The sequence below is a fragment of the Peromyscus eremicus genome, chromosome 7, assembly GCF_949786415.1.
Source record: "Peromyscus eremicus chromosome 7, PerEre_H2_v1, whole genome shotgun sequence".
NCBI classification, from domain to species: Eukaryota; Metazoa; Chordata; class Mammalia; order Rodentia; family Cricetidae; genus Peromyscus; species Peromyscus eremicus.
The window spans coordinates 18072445-18090113 of NC_081422.1; the positions used below are offsets into that span (position 1 = coordinate 18072445).

General features: G+C 45.7%; 1 protein-coding gene across 1 annotated transcript in view; it reads left to right on the forward strand.

Annotated features, from left to right (window-relative positions):
* The first annotated feature begins 817 nt into the window (after window positions 1-817).
* The window catches only part of LOC131914807 (zinc finger protein 709-like), a 36800-nt gene continuing 19948 nt past the window's right edge, over window positions 818-17669 (forward strand). The window contains exons 1-5 of the mRNA XM_059267504.1: window positions 818-1012; window positions 10040-10166; window positions 10352-10409; window positions 11706-11921; window positions 12138-12319. Coding sequence (XP_059123487.1) covers window positions 1010-1012; window positions 10040-10166; window positions 10352-10409; window positions 11706-11921; window positions 12138-12319 — 586 coding nt within the window. The 5' untranslated portion in view covers window positions 818-1009. The remainder of the gene's footprint in view (window positions 1013-10039; window positions 10167-10351; window positions 10410-11705; window positions 11922-12137; window positions 12320-17669) is intronic.

Sequence of the window (17669 nt, forward strand, 5' to 3'; positions counted from 1 at the left end):
TCATTATTCTGAATAAAGGACTGTCCACTTCTGTGGAGGTTGGTCTCTTTATTTTCACATCTGCCCCATCAATCCCAATCCAAGTTTTTCAGCTAGTTTGAGATGGACAGAGCAACCTCCGAGTTCCTGAAAGACAACACAGGCACTCTATTGATATCATCATGACCTATGTGTCACGTGCCATGTACAACAAAGGTAACAAGACCACATTCCTTAGTGATCTGGAAACAAGCCCATGGTCCACCAGATGTCCTGGTAGCTCATGAATGGAATTCTAGTACTCAGGAGGAGTGGATGCCAGCGCTAGGCTATATAGACCCAGTCCTCTTACAAAAAAGGGAGAGAAAGGGGGCAGGGAACTGGGGTGGAGCCCCATTGGCAGAGCGCTTGGCTGCCACGCACAAGGCTCTAGGTAACATCTCCAACACAGCATAAACCCAGGCACAACTTTCTTTAGGGCAAAGGTTGGTTTGGTTCGTTAACTGATTTTTGCAGTGCTATAATCCCAGCACTCAAGGGGCAGAAGGAGCAGGAGTTAAAGTTCATCCTTGGCTACTCAAATTCATTGAGGCCAGCCTGGGCTACATGATACCGGGTGTCAATTAACACACACACACACACACACACACACACACACACACACACGCACACCCACACAACAACCACCACGAACAGCTAGAGAGTTTACTTATGTTTCTCCTTAGCTGCCCCAATCAGCTTGAGATCCTAGATTTAAGGATCTAGGACCTAGAGGACACGAATTTATCCCTGGTCTTTCCCCTTGTCCCTCAGTGAGGGGGCGGGACTGCAGTAACTGTCCAATGAGACGCGCCGCTGGAAGGGGCGGTGCGCCACCTCGCAAAGCCACCGAGGGGACGGGGCTCTTATTCGGGATGGTTTGTCCCAGTGATTGCCAGCTCGGTTCTCTTCCTCCGTCCGTGTCCTACTGTGCCCCGAAGAGAACCGGGAACCCGGACGCGGGCGTCACTAGGACCTCCTGGGCAAAGAGATGGTGAGTGCAGCCGGAGATGGAAACAACTGCTGCGTGACGCAGCCTTGCGTCACTCGGGAGTCTGCGCCGAGTTTGTCACCCCCCACCTCCCCGCGCCCCACCTCCCGTGGCTTCTGCTCGGTCCCGCTCCGCTCTGCCCGGCTGCCCTCCCTCCGTCTGGCTTCAGTTCTGCTCAGCGCGGCTGGGCCGTGGGGTGGACCGGGCGGCAACCAGACCCTGACTGTACAGAGTGCGGGAGGAGCTGCTGCCTGACGGCCCCCGGCCCATCCCTGCCCCCTGAGTGGGGGCCAGTTTCCCCCAGGGTTGGACAGATTTACGGGCGGTCTCAAATTAGAGACCCTATTCCAGCCTAGCTTTTCAAATTCTGCTGCCAGCGAAGACCTTCGCTTCCGGTTCCCCTTTCCACAGTAGCAGCTCCCCGCTCCTTGTCCTTTTTCTTTGTCGTTTTCTCTCTTCTTCCTCCCTCCCTCCACTTACTCTTTCTCACCTTTGTCAACAGGGTTTCTAGATCTGGCCTGGGTTTAAGCGGTGCTGGGGATGGAACCCAGGGCTTCCTGCATGCTGGTCAGCAGTCTCCTGATGCTGAATTTAACTCCTCACCCTCAGGCCCCTACCTCCCAAGTCCCAAGTATTGTGATTGCAGACCCGGGCTGTGAGCTGGTGACCGCTCTACACCTAAACACACATTTTTAATGACAGCTTTTCTGTAGGGCAAAAGTTGGTTTGATTGATTGACTGGTTTTTGCAGTGCTGAGGATAGAACCCAGGGCTTTGAGCTTTATCATTGAACTACATCTCCAGTCCTTTATTTATTAATTATTAGCATGTGTGTATTGTATATGGTTTCACTACACAATTCAGGATGGTCTCAAACTAATAATCCTCCTGTCTCAACTTCCTGAGTGCTGGGATTACAGGTATAGAACACCAGACTTGGCTGAATGGCTGTTATAAAGCCTAAAGTTTTGCCTTGTTGGCTGTCTGCATGACAGGAAGCTCTTTGGAACTGTGTTCTCTAAGATGCATGGGACAACACAGGCAATCTATTTACCATCATGACTCTTGCGTCAGGTACCATCTACAGCAAAGCTAATAGGACCACACTCCTTCGTGATCTGGAAACAAGCCCACGGCCACCAGGTGTCCTGGTAGCCCATGAATGAAGTCCAGTGTCTTTCCTGGCTGCAGATGCTGTAAGGTTCTTTTTTGCCAACTTTTTCTGGGTCATTTGCCTTCCAGTACCCTTATGAGTACTGACTTTCCCTGTGGGGTGTCACCTTTAAGGGATTTATTCATTTATTTGAATCTCAGTTTCTCAGTAAAAGCAAGTATTTCATCAATAGATATTGAAAGACACACATAGTCTTTTCCTAAAATCAAGAAAAGTGTGCATTTCATTAAAAAGTGAAACACAGGGCTAGAGAGATGGCTCAGTGATTAAAAACACTGGATACTTTAGAGAGGACCCAGGTTTGATTTCCAGCATCCACATGATCGTTCTCAAGTGTCTGTAAATTCACTTCCTGGGGATTTGTCTCCTTCAGACACACATGCAGACAAAACACCTGTACACGTAAAAATGAATGAATGAATAAATAAATAAAAGTGAAACTCGGTGGTCCTGCCTTGCATTCCCCCACCCAGCCTCCTAGTGTGCCAGCCCCTGAGAGCTGGAATGGAAGGCCCAGTGGGTTCTGCCTGGGGAATCTTACTGCATGTGTGCCAACCTGCTGCTCTTCACACCCACCTTTCAGAACCCTGAAAGCTGGAGATATTTATGACATTGGCTCCATGATGGGGCTCTGGGCAAAACAGAAGTTTGTGGCTTATTTATTTATTTTAAAAGGGGGGTTATGTAATTCAGGACTTGGGTAAACATAGGTTTATGGGTTTGGTTTTTTTGGGGGTTGAGGAGGGGATAACAGGCTCTCAAGTAGCCCAGGCTGGCCCCAAACCCTTATAGCCAAGGATGACCTTGAACTTTCTTTTCTCTCTTTTTGGCCAGGCATGCCTTTAATCTCAGCACTCAGGAGGCAGAGGCAGGTAGATCTCTGAGTTTGAGGCCAGCCTGGTCTACAGAGCGAGATCCAGGACAGCCAGGACTAAATAGAGAAACCCTGTCTTGAAAAACAAAAAACCAAAACAAAACCAAAAAAAAATTAAGATTTATTATATATATATGTGTTTTTTGCTTCATGGGTGTCTGTGTACCATTTTATTTCTGGTTTCCAAAAAGATCAGAAAAAGGCACTGGAGTTCCCCTGGAGCTGGAGTTAGATAGTTGTGAGCTCCATGCTTGGCACAGAACCTGGGTCCTCTGAGAGAATAACAAGTCCTCTTAACAAATGAACCATCCCTTCAGCTCCAATCCTGAGCTCTAGTTCCCCATGTCTCTACTTCCCCAAGTGGGAATTTTTTAGTTATGTGCCATTCCTAGTTCGTGAGGTGCTGGAGGTCACACCCAGGACTTCTTGCATTCTAGGTGACAGTTTATTACTCTGTAACTTAGTGTTCTTTTGCTGTGAAGAGACATCATGACCAAGGCAATTCTTATAAACGAAATCATTTAATTGGGGGCTGGCTTACAGTTTCAGAGGTTTAGTCCATTATCACCATGGCTGGAAGCATAGTGACCTACATTGTGCTGGAGAAGTGGCTGAGAGCTATATCCTAATCTGCTAGCTGAGAGAGACAATGGACCTTGGGCCTAGTGTGGGCTTTTTGAAACCTCAAAGCCCACAGTGACACACTTCCTCCAAGGCTGTACTTCCCAATCCTTTCCACATAGTGCAACTCCTTGATGACCAAGCATTCAAATCTCTGAGCCTATGGGGTTATTCTTACTCAAACGACCACATTCCACTTCCTGGCCCCCACAAGGTTGTGGCTATATCATAATGCAAAAATGCATTCAGTCCAACTTTAATAAAAGTCTCCACAGTCTACAACAGTCTCAACAATGATTAAAAGTCCAAAGTTCAAAGTCTTTTCTGAGACTGACAGCAATCTCTTTAACTGTAATCCCCTGCAAAATTAAAATCAAAAAGCAAATTCATCCACTTCCAATACACAGAGGCATGGAATATACATTACTATTCTAAAAGGGGAGAAAGGAAGACTAGTGGGGAAATACTGGACCAAAGCAAGGCCTAAAGCCAGCAGGGCAAACTCCAAACTCTGCATCTCCATGTCTGATGTCAAAATGCTCTTTGGATCTCTAACTATTTTCGGCTTGTTGACGGCAACACACTTCTGTCTCTGGGCTGGTTCTCTACCCAGTCTGCAGCTCTCCCTGGCAGGTACCCCACGCTCCAATATCTTGGCTTCACAACTCAGGCTTCACCTTCATAGCTTCACATGATGACTTCTCTGAGCCTCTATGCAGGGACACCCCTGACACACATCTGCCTCAGCAACTTTCTAAGCTTGGAGGGAGAGTCCACAATACCTTTCTTGTGTCCTTGACACAAAAGTCGGACCCCTTGACCAAAACTGCCAAGTTCTGCTGCCTGGGGCTGGAACTTGGTCCCCTTGTTCAGTTGCACCCGCTTTCTGGTGTAGATGGTTTCCGTCACTGCTTAAGATTTTCTTTAATTTCTTTTCATAGGTTGGAAGCTTTGGTTGGGTGGGGTCCTTCCCTGAGGTCACCACTCCCTCAAGTTTAGCATCAGGGTTTTATTTGAACTTTTTATCTCATTGAGCACTTCCTGGTGCTGCTTTTCTCTTCAGACTGTACTTTTTGTATTTTTCCTTGCTCAGTTTGCTCCTTTTCATTATGTGTTTATGTAAGAGTGACCACTAATACCATGCAGCAGTCACTGTCAGGCTGTTTTGAACTCTCCTCTGCCACCACTCTGCCAGTGCCATTAATCCAAAACTCTTAATTTAGCCTCAGGCAGATTTTTTTTTTTTTTTTTTTTGGACAAGGGCAAAAACCAGCCACATTCTTCACCGAAATATCACAGGAACGGTCTCTAGACCACTTACCACTATTCTTTTCCTCCGAGACCTCTAGAGCTGGGCTCTCATGGTCTGTATTGCTCCCAGCACCTCTGCCTCCCATGCTTCTACTGGTGTGGCCCATTGTGCCCCACTTAAAGAGTTTAACCGTTTTTCTAGTCCAAAGTTCCAGAGTCTTCCATATTCTTTCAACAAACAGCGTGGTCAGGCCTGTCCCAGCAGCACCCCAGTCCCCAGCACCAACGTCTGTCTTAGTCAGTGTTCTGTTGCTGGAAGACGCCATGACCAAGGCAGTTCTTATAAAAGAAGACACTTAACTGGGGCTTGCTTAGGTTTCAGAGATTAGTCCGTTAATATCATTGTGGGGAGCATGGCGGGCATGCAGGCGCCGGGGGCGGTGTGCAGTGCGCCTGCTGCGCCGGGGGCGGCGTGCAGTGTGTTGAGGCGGTGTGCAGTGCGCTGGGGGTGGTGTGCAGTGTTCTGGGGCGGCGTGCAGTGCGCTGGGGTGGTGTGCAGTGTGCTGGGGCGGCGCTGCGGGGGGGGGGGGAGGGGCGTGCAGGCGCCGGAAGCAGAAGCTCTGAGAGCACACTGGGCCTGGTGTGGGTGTTTTTTGTTTGTTTGTTTTGTTTTTTGAGACAGGGTTTCTCTGTGTAGTTTTGGTGCCTGTCCTGGATCTCGCGCTGTAGACCAGGCTGGCCTTGAACTCACAGAGATCCACCTGGCTCTGCCTCCCGAGTGCTGGGATTAAAGGCGTGCGCCACCACCTCTACCCGTGTGGGCTTTTTGAAAGCTCAGAGCCCATCCCCCAGTGACACACTGTCTCCAGGAAGGCCACACCTCCTAATCCTTTTCAAATGGTGCTGCTCCCTGAGGGTAAGCATTCAAATATATGAGCCTATGGGAGCCTTTATTTTATTTTATGTGCACATTGTTTATGTGAGGGTGTTGGATCCCCTGGACCTGGAGTTACAGACAGTTGTGAGCTGCCATGTAGTGCTGGGAATTGAACCCAGGTCCTCTGGAAGAGCAGCCAGTGCTCTTAGCCACTGAGCCATCTCTCCAGTCATAGGGGCCATTGTTATTCAAACCACCACCGTAACTCAGTCTGGCCTTCATCTCACTATTTATGGCAGGCTGTCCTTCAACTCAGAGTAGTTCCCTACTTTACTACCCTAGGCTTTTTTAAAAGGTATTTAATGATTACATTTTCCTCTTACCCCTGTGTGTGGGTAGGTCAGAGCACAACTTGTGGGAGTGGATTCTCTCCTGTCGTGTGGGTCCAGGGAATTGAACTCAGCCTGTCAGACTTTGCTGAGCCATCTCACTGGCTCACAAAATACACACACACACACACACACACACACACACACACACACACAGATTCATTAAGAAAAAAATGACAATTTCTGAGAGTGGGAAGGGGTGCAAGGGAAGAACACCCTGCTCACCCACTTTTGCATGTGTGTGGAATATGCATGTGTGCTCATGTGTGCAGATATGCGCATGCATGGAGTGGGGTCAGGGTTAGAGACTGACATTGGTGGTTCTTCTCTGTCACTCTACCTTATTTTTAAGACAGGGTTCCTCACTGAACCTGGGTTTACCATTTTGGCTAGACTGGCTAGCCGGCCAGCGAGTCCTTGGGATCCTCCTGTCTCCACACCTCTTTGGTGCTGGAGTTATAAGCTTGTTCTGCCATGCCTAGCTTTTTATGTGGGTGCTGGGGATATGAACTTAGGACCTCATGCTTATGCACAAGCCCTATAGCTCCTGAGCCGTCTCTTTAGCCCCAAGTGTAGCTTAAATCAGCCTTCAAGATCCTCCTGCCTCTGTATCTCAGCATTTCCTATACACATGCACCACCACAAGATTTTTATTTTGAGACATATTTTTTCTATGTATCCCAGTTGGCCTCAAACTCAATACAATCCTGTTTTAACCTTCTGAGTGCTAGGATTACAGGTGTGCCCTACCATGCCTGCCCCTCCACTAAGTATTTTATAGTTGTGAGTCTACTTACCTTTGTGAAACCTCAGTAAAAACCCCCCACTCTATCCCCTACAGACAAAGAGAAGCTTAAACCAGGATTCCTAAGTGTAGATAAGAACTTAGACCCCTTTTAAGTTCCCAGGTGGTGATATCAGCTATAGGGACTTAAAAAAAAAAAAAACCACACAGAGTCAGGATATTTGACCATCCGGCAGGAGCTAATTGGTCATAAAACATCCCAAACTTCCCGAATCCCGGAGACAGCTCGTAAGGTTGCTGAACAAACGAGAGATAAAGATAACATGAAAGACTGAAAAAAGGAAAACTGATATGAACCAAAGGAAGGGAGGCGGGTTGTGGGAAATGAATTATGTGGCCTGTGCCTTTAAGAACTAGCCTCACAAAGAAAGGGGAGCGCTCCTCCGAACCTCACTGCTACCGTGAGAGTTTTGGAACGAGCCCCCCTGCCGAGACTTGTAAACTATGAATACACCTTGCTTTTGCATTCTGTACCTAAAGTCTCCGGTGGCCTCTTTGGGGATGCGATCTGGGCATAACACCATCACATCTTGATCCCCATTCAGCTATGTCAGAAATGGTCGCTGTTGTGCTAGCAAGGTACTTGCCACCAAACCTAATAACCCGAGTTTGAGCCCTGTATTGGTGTGAATGAGAATGGCCCCCGTAGGCACATATGCTTGAATATTTGGTCTCCAGTTGGTGAAACTGTTTGGGAAGGATTAGGAGGTGTGGCCTTGGAAGAGGTGTGTCACTGGAGGGGGGCTGAGCCATTTCCAGTGTCTTCCTTTCTGAATCATCTGCTGCCCCAGCACTGTGCCCGCCTGTTGCCATGCTCCCCAGCACTGTGCCCGCCTGTTGCCATGCTCCCCAGCACTGTGCCCGCCTGTTGCCATGCTCCCCAGCACGGTGGTTGTGAGCTTACCCTCTGAAACTGAGCCCCAATAAACTCCTTCTTCAATAAGTTGCCCTGGTTATGGTGTCTTATCACAGCAATAAAAAAGCAACTGAGACACTACCCAAAGCCTTCCACGTGGTGGAAGGAGAGAACTTACCCCACAAGCTTGTCCTCCGATCTCCACACCCACTATGGCACGTATACCCCCAATAAATAAATGCAATTTTAAGGACTGAGAGAAATGTAGCTGTTAATCTATTTCTCAGTGTGAGCCAAACCGAATACAGTTTGGGCTCTGCTGAAGGAGCTTTTGTGGTGCCTTGTCTCAGCCTGTGTCTCGTGCTGAAATGGGAGTGGACGGAGCTGAGGCTGTTCTCAGGCTCAGCACCATGAAGATTCCGTAGGGTCAGGGTGCTCCTGCCTCTCCCTTCTGCCGTCTTCTCTCTGCCTTCCTGCTGATTTTCTTGCACAATTATATGTTTGAAAGTTTATTTTATGCCTGTGAGTGTTTCGCCAGTGTGTATGTCTGCATCATGCTTTGCCCTTATAGTCCAGAAGAGGGCACCAGAACTGCTGGAACTGGAGATACAAGCAGTTGTGAGCTGGGAATTGAACCTGGGTCTTCGGCAAGAGCAGCCAGTGCTCTTAACTGCTGAGTCATCTCTCCAGCACACCTTGTACAATTTTAAAGTGGGGCAGAGAGAAAAAGAAAAATTAGACCTGTGTATTGGTTTAAATATTAAGGCAACTCCACGTAGTTAAAAGGGAGGTTTATTTTATGGGGTAACTTACAAGTGAAGGGACAGGTTACAGGGTCTGGGAAAGGTGTAGCGCAGTCCGGCGGTGTTCTCTGGAGAACTCTGCTCAGTCTACCTCCAGTGTCCAGGATCCAGAAACCAAGAGAGCCGACCCGTCCGGATCCAGGGTCTTCAGGGGTCCTGTCTCAGCCCCGCCTTGTAGGCATGACAGTTACCGAAGCCTCAATGGGGGTGGTACTTCCAGGTCAAAGCTGGACCGGCTACCCACTACACCTGTGATAAATCTATCAGTAAGTCGGACATGGTGGCACCAGCTGCAATCCCAGCGTCTGAGAGGATTGGCAGGCAGATCATGAATCAGAGGTTGGCCTGGGGCAGCAGAGCTGGACACTGTCTACAGCCAACAAAGCAGCTGGGGAGATGGCGTAGTGGGTGAGCTGATTGCTGGGGAAGCATGGAGACTTGAGTTCAGATCCCTAGCATCTGTGTAAAGCCTAGTATGGCCTTATGCCTGTGATCCCGGTGCTGTGGGTGGAGACGTGCTCTGGGGCTTACTGGCCAGTCAGCCAGCCCAACTGAAAAGTGGAAGCTTCAGGTTCAGTGAGAGGCCCTGGACTCACTCATCCAGGAAGGCCATAGTGCTCACACTGGACAGGAAGTCCATGGTTACAGCTGAAGGCAATGTGAGACAGCCTTCAGTAATTACTCTTCCCATTGTCTTGGTAATAATATAGAGAGTAGTAGAGCACAGCTCCTGACATCCTCCACATGTGCTTGGATGTGCACACACAATATAAAAAAACAGCCGGGCAGTGGTGGCGCACTCCTTTAATCCCAGCACTCGGGAGGCAGAGGCAGGCGGATCTTTGTGAGTTTGAGGCCAGCCTGGTCTACAGAGCGAGATCCAGGAAAGGCACAAAGCTACACAGAGAAACCTTGTCTGGAAAAAAAAATTATATATATATATATGAATGACAAGCCAACAGTTAAAATGTACAGATCAGTTCCATGTGTTTTGGTGCCAGTAATTTATGAGAGAGTGAATATGGACTAGGGTTAGAATTCTGGTAACCGTATTCATTTACCATGAACTAAAAGTGTATGTGAATGTCTTTTTAAAGGAAGGTTTATTTTTATTTATGTGTATGTCTATTTTATGCTATGTTGCTGCCCCTTCCCTCAGCAAGGAGGCCAAAGAAGATGTTAGATCTCCTGGAGCTGGTGTTGTGAGCAGCCCAGTGTGGGTGGTGGGAATTGAACTCAGGTCCTCTGAAGAGCAGCAAGTGCTCTTAACTACTGAGCCACCTCTCCAGCCTTGTGTGAATGTCTTATGGATTGAATACAGGTTCTCTGTGCTACATGTGTATCTCCCTTCCTCTTATAAACACATTTGGGATATTTCAGGACTTGGTGACCTTTGAGGATGTGACTGTGAACTTCACCCAGGATGAATGGGCTCTGCTGGATTCTTCCCAGAAGAACCTTTACAGAGAGGTTGTTGGGGAAATCTTTATGAACTTGGCTTCTGTGGGTAAGGATGACAGCTTCTTACTTTCCCAGTTAGACAGCATGCTTTTCCTATCGGTGCTGGCCCATGATTGGAAATGTGAAAAGGAATACTCTGATGAATAACCATAACATCATTTCATCAGGTCATGGTCCTAGAGTCTTATACATTGTCTCTAATAACTCAATTTTCTCCCCGCTATGTTGTAGGAGAAAGATGGGACCAGAATATTGAAGAGTGGTACAGAAAGCAGGGGAGAATCTTAAGGTAATTCTCACTGAAAACAGAAAGTAATGTCCTACGAAAGTTGAGGAGCTGGGTCGGTAGTGAGAAGTTTCCATACCCCGATATATTAAGCCTCTCCACTGACGCAGTAAGTCCGATCAGGCCAATTAATAAGTCCAGGTTTAATCTGAGCAGAGCATTCTTGGGTAGTCCCAGGGGAAAAGGAGAAGCCATGAGGGAAAACCATGAGGGGAAGTCTGTGGGCCAGACCTTAAGTACCCTCTGGGGGTGGAGCCACCACTTGACAGGGGTGGGGTCTGGGGAGAGAGAGAGGTGGGGCTTCCACCTAAACATCCCAGACTCCTTGGGTATATGGCACTGGTAAGACTTGCACCTAAACAGGTAACTCAGGTGGTAAAATGCCTTCTGTGCAAGCGTGAGGACCTGTGTTTGAACCCTAGAATCTATGTGAAAAGCCAGGTAGGTGTGGGGACATATGCTTGTAATCTCAGCTTTGGGGAGGGAGATAGGTAGATCTCTGGGGCTTACCGGCCGGCCAGCCTAATCACACTGGCTAGTTATGTGTAAAAGTGCAAGACCGTATCTCAGAAAATAAGGTAGCAAAGAAGACACCTGAGATTGACCTCTGGCCTCCACATGTACACTTGTATACACATAGACACACATAGACACAGAATTTTAATTTGTCATGAAGTTTTAAAAAATAAGCCCATCCATCTGCATGCTTGCTTATTTATTTATTTATTTATTTATTTATTTATTTATTTATTTATTTATGTATTTATGTATTTGGTTTTTCGAGACAGGGTTTCTCTGTGTAGCTTTGGAGCCTTTCCTGGAACTCACTCTGTAGACCAGGCTGGCCTTGAACTCACAGAGATCCGCCTGGCTCTGCCTCCTGAGTGCTGGGATTAAAGGCGTGTGCCACCACTGCCTGGCTATTTATTTATTTTTACATTTTATTTATTTGTGTGTGTGTGTGTGTGTATGTTTGTGCGCGCGCGCGTGTGCACCTATCTGCATATATGTCTGTACACTATTGTGTGCCAGAAGAGGACATTGGACCCCTGGAACTTAACTCCAGCTCCAGAGGAAGCCGATACCTCTGGCCTTTGTAGGCGCATATATGCAGATAGGCAAAATACCTATATCTATAAAATAAAATACAAACAAAAGCACTAAAAAACGAACAGTTCACATCCTTAATGGCTGCGATATCTCTTCAGCCCCCTAGTAAAAATAGGAATTTGAAGCCTACAGTAAGTATGAAATTGTGAGTCAAGCATCTGTAATGTGTTCTGATTTTTTTCTTAACAGCAGCCATGTTATAGAGAGACTTGGTGACAGCAAACAAGACAGCCGTGGTGGAGAATCCTTCAGCCAAATTCTTGACCATGATCTGAAAAGGAAAAATTCTGCTAGAGTAAACCTCTGTGAATGTGGTGTGTGTGGAGTAGTCTTCATGCCTCACTCATCCAGGAGTTCCGTCAGTGCTCACACTAGACAGGAAGCACATGAGTACAAATGTAAGCAGTGTGAGACAGCCTTCCGAAGTAATCACTCTTTCCACATCAGTGACAGGTCTCCCACTGCAGACAAACCTTCTGAGTGTGAGGAACATGAGGAAGCCTTCCTTTCCTTTACCAGCCTTGGTGAATTTGTTATAACTCATACTGAAGGTGGACCCCATAAGTGTAACGTGTGTGGAAAAGGTTTGCACTATCCCAGCTCCCTCAGAATTCATGAAAGAATTCACACGGGAGAGAAGCCTTATCAGTGCGAACAGTGTGGAAAGGCCTTCAGCTGTGGGGGCTCAGTTCGAAGACATCAAAGGACTCACACTGGGGAGAAGCCCTACAGCTGTAAGGAGTGTGGGAAGGTCTTCAGCTCTCCTTCAGGCCTTAAAGGGCACATGATAAGGCACACTGGAGGTGGCCCTTATAACTGTAAGGAGTGTGGGAAAGCCTTTAATTCGCCTAGTGCACTCGGTAAACACGGAAGAACTCACACGGGAGAGAGACCTTTTGTGTGTAAATACTGTGGGAAGGCCTTCATTTGTTCAACTTCGGTTCGAAAACATGAGAGAACTCACACTGGAGAAAAGCCCTATGAGTGTAAGCGATGTGGGAAGGCCTTCATTTCTAATTCAGGCCTTCAAGGACATATAATCAGGCACACTGGTGTTGGGCCTTACAAATGTAAATTCTGTGGGAAAGCCTTTGGCTCTCCCAGTGCCGTTCTAAGGCACGAGAGTGCTCACGTTGTATAGGATTCTTGTGACTAGAGCTGGGAAAGCCTTCACTTTTGGACATTTGAGGACACATAAGGTATCTGAGAAAATCTTTTACTATCCTAGTTCAGGTACAGAAAAGAATTACTGGAGAGAAACCCTGTTTACAGAATATGGTAAAGCTGTAAACTGTTAGATTTTATCTAGAAGGCATGAAAAGGTTGGAGAAAAAGCTTGTAAATAAAAAAAATAAAACCTGTGTGTGTGTGTGTGTGTGTGTGTGTGTGTGTGTGTGTGAGAGAGAGAGAGAGAGAGAGAGAGAGAGAGAGAGAGAGAGAGAGAGAGAAAGAGTGTAACAGTTATTCAGTTATTTTGTTGAGGTGGGCCAGAAGATACATAGAAGATGGGATCTTAAGTTAGCCATGATGGCACAGGCCTTTAATCCCAGTACTGGGAGGTGGGGGCAGGAGAATCAGGAGCATGTGGTCATCCTCAGCTATGTAGCAAATTTGAGATCAGCTTGGGTTACATGACGCCCTGTTTCAAAGGGGTGCCACAAGCCTTTAATCCCAGTACTTAAGAGGCAGAGGCAGGTGCATCTTTGTGAGTTCGAGGCCAGCCTGGCCTACATAGTGAGTTCCAGGCCAGCCAAGTCTGCATAGTGAAACACTGTCTCAAATAAAGGGGTTGAGGGATGCTCAGTGGTTAAGAGTGCTTGCTGTGCTTCCAGAGAACTCAAGTTCTTCTGTCAGCACCCACGTTGGACATCTTACAACTGTGTAAGTTCAGCTATGGGGATTGAAGCTCTCTTCTGGCCTCTTCAGGCTCTGCATTAATATACATACACATAATTTTAAAAAGATGGATGATTTCAGCCGGGCAGTGGTGGTGCATGCCTTTAATCCCAGCACTCGGGAGGCAGAGCCAGGCGGATCTCTGTGAGTTCGAGGCCAGCCTGGTCTACAGAATGAGATCCAGAAAGGGCGCAAAGCTACACAGAGAAACCCTGTCTCGAAAAACCAAAAAAAAAAAAAAAGATGGATGATTTCTCCAGTTAGCACCTGGGGGACAGATTACAGTGGTTTCTATTGAGAAGGCCCTGGGGTGTAAAAATGTTTGAGGGCACTATTCTAATAAGTACAAGGCCTATGGAAATGAACCTTTAAAAAATTTATTGTGCAGTGGGCATGTGCGGAGGTCAGAGGACAACTCTGTGGCATTAATTTCCTCCTTCCGCCTTTACATAGGTTCCGGGGTGGAACTCAGGTCATCAAGATTAGCAGCAAGAACCTTCACCTGCTGAGCATCTTGTCAGCCCAGCCATTTCTTTGTGTGTGTGTGTGTGTGATTATATCTTGCTATTAGGATGTCCTGGAACTCAACAATCCTCCTGCCTCAGCCTCTGAAGTGCTTTGGGAGTAACATTTGAAAACAAATTTCATTGATATGTGTGTGTGTGTGTGGGGGGGTCATTTGCTTGTGGAAATTGGAGATCAACTTTATGATAGAGTCTATTCTCTCCTTCCTTTACATGGGTTTTGGGATCAAACTCAGGTTACACTTGCCCAGCAAGTGCCTTTACCTGCTGAGCCATCTTGTCAGCCCTAATTGGTTGTTTTTAATATTTTTTTGTTTGTGCCAGTGCAAGTGTGGAGAGCAAACAACAGCCTCCAGGTGTTGACCTATCCCCAATTGTTTGAGTCAGGATCTCAGGTTTGCATATACTACCCTAGCTGGCCCAGGAGCTTCTGGGAATTCTGATCTATACCTTCCATCTTGCTGTAGGAGCATGACAATTAAATCACTACTGTGGTGGTTTGAATGAGAGTGGCCCCCATAGGGTCATATATTTGAATACTTGGTCCCCAGTTGGTGGAACTGTTTGGGAAGGATTAGGAGGTGTGGCCTTGTTGGAGGTGTGTAGATGTAACCATCTTGTTAAATAAGAAACACAGAGCCAATGTAGGGATGAAAGCCCAAGAGGTCAGAGCAATAGCTAAGAGCTAAAAACCTTACCTTCACTGCCGCTGCTGTCCTCTTCAGCAAGAAACCTACTTCCTGTGTGTTGGTTCTTTTTATTGACTTTCTATTCTGCCTTCTCTTTGGTTATAAACCCAACCACATGACCACCTCGTCATTGCCCATCTATACAGACCTCCAGGTCTTCTATGGTTGTTATTGAGATTAAAGGTGTGTGTCTCCATGCTGGCTGTATCCTTGAACACACAGAGATCTGCTTAGCTCTGCCTCCCAAGTGCCGGGATTAAAGGCATGCACCACCACCGCCCAGCTTCTGCTATGGCTTGCTATTAGCTCTGACCCCCAGGCAACTTTATTTATTAACATACAAATAAAATCACATTTCAATACAAATAAAATATCACCATAGAGGTGCATCACTAGGGATGGGCTTTGAGTCAAAAGACTCAAGCTATTCTGAGCTTCTCTGCTTCCAACTTTCAAATCAAGATATAAGCTCTCAGATGGACCTACCATTATGCTTTTGCTCCACCATCATGGATTCATCATTTTCTAAAGCTGTAAGCCCCAAATAAAGTGCTTTTCTTTTATAAGTTGCCTTGGTCATGGTGCTTTATCACTGTAAATGGAAAGTAACTAAAAAAACAGGAAATGAAAAGATAAATGTCTTAACTGATGTTGCCTTAATATCAATTATAATTACTATCATTCTGGTATTTCATATTTTATTTTATTTTATTTTTATTTGAGACAGGGTTTCTCTGTGTAGTCAGTCCTGGCTGTTCTGGAACTCACTCTGTAGACCAAGCTGGCCTTGAATTCGCAGAGATCCACCTGCTTCTGTACCCATAGTGCTGGGATTAAAAGTGTACACCACCACCACCTGGCTTCATATTTTATTCTTAATAACCATAGTGGTCCTCTGTGCCCTCTCAGAGAAAAAAAGTTTTAGAAATACAAGAAAAAAATATTAAAGATAGATTGATAAAAGACAAGCCTTAGGAGAAAAATTAGACATGAATAAAAATGAGAAAGATACTGAGACAGAGACCGAGGGATTAAGACAAGAGCTACCATGCCAATGAATAATGAAATAGAAGGCCAGTCAAAAGTCGTTAGAAAACCAACCTTAGCTTATCCAGTTACTATACAGCAAATGCCAGCAGATGATAGATAGGTACCCCCAAGACTATGAAGAATTTGGATGGCATTCCATAGCAATGTGTAAGACGAATTGCTAAACGGTCTTATTAATTGAAAACCTGGAGCCAGATATTGGGATAAAAACTGAGACATCAGGGAAGCAGAAAGAAGCCAGCCATGTTCTTACTGCTAGAAATCCTCAGCCAAAAAGAGACCTACTTCCTGTATATCCATGCCTCTATGCTTTTCTGTTTCTGCCCTCTTACTTCCTCTCTCCACCCAGCTACACCACTTCCTGTCTGTCTGTACAGATCTCCAGACCTCCATGGTTAGTGCTGGGATTAAAGGCATGTGCCACCACACCTGGCTCCATTCCTGGTGTGGTCTTGAACTCACAGAGATCCGGATGGATCTCTGCCTCCCAAATGTGAGGATTAAAGGCATGTGCTACCATTGCCTGACTTCTATGTTTAATATAATGGCTGGCCTTTTCCTCTGATCTACAGATAAGCTTTATTGGGGTGCACAAATAAAATATCACATTTCTCCTTTTTTGTCTAAAATAAAAAAGTTATAACTAATATAAGAAAAATTATATACAATAAGTACAATAACTACATACAATATATGCAGGCAATAAATACATCAACAATGTCTAGTCCATTTGCATTTCACAAATTCAGCAAAAATATTCCATTATCTATCCTATTTTGATGAGCCCAAAATGTACCTAATTCACTTTCTATCCTAACTTGTATTACCAACCAAAAACCATCTTTTGATGTCTTTCAGTCTTACTCACTTTACACCTCTTAGTGAGTTTCTTTTCTGAATTTCTTAACAAGAAAAACTATAACTGTCTAATCTTCAACTCCCTTAGAGACCTGAGAAGGAAATAATATTACCTAGTAAAACAGGAAGTGCAAACAAGCAACTTTCAAAAAAATGTGAGTTATGACAGAAACAGCCAGCTGCTTGGACAGTCACCCGAGGTTTCTCTGCAACAGTGGGGCATCATCTTCAGCCTACAGGCCTAGCATATCTGACAGACTGTGAAACAGGATTTTCTAAAGATCTTTCCTACCTTGTGTTGGCAAGGTTTGGTGGTTCTTTTGTGTCCTACTTGTCATTTTGGATAGCATACTGTCAGCAGATGATGTGAGGGCACTTTCTTGCCCAGTGTCTAACTTGCCACAATGAAAGTAAATTCCATATGGTGTTTCTTCAATGCCCATCATCTTCTCTGAAGTAGATTGGTGCTGCCATGAGCAGACATGGCTCATTGTCATAAAAAAATTAAAATCTATGTTATTAAACTATCTTAAATGCCATATTCTGTAGATCTCTGAAGTGTTTGAAGATGACCTCTGTATCGAAAATATATCTCAGGTGGTGGCGCATGCCTTTAATCCCAGCATTCGGGAGGCAGAGGCAGGCGGATCTCTGTGAGTTCAAAGCCAGCCTGGACTACAGAGGGAGTTCCAGGAAAGGCGCAAAACTACACAGAGAAACCCTGTCTTGAAAAAAACCAAAAAAAAAAAAAAAAAAAAAAAAAAAAAAAGAAAAAAGAAAATATGTCTCTGCTTGACCTTGAAAACATACTTAATAAGACTACAAGTTTGGGGCTGGAGAGATGGCTCAGAGGTTAAGAGCACTGGCTGTTCTTCCAGAGGTTCTGAGTTCAAGTCCCAGCAACCACATGGTGGTTTACAACCATCTGTAATGAGATCTGGTGCCCTCTTCTGGCCATGTAGACAGAGCACTGTATACATAATAAATAAATAAATAAATAAATAAATAAATAAATAAATAAATAAATAAATAAAAAGATTACAAGTTTGATTGTAATGATTACTAACTTACATTTCTTTATATCCTAATTAGTTGGTAATAATAACTTTCAAGGATCAGCAATTTGCATTACATTG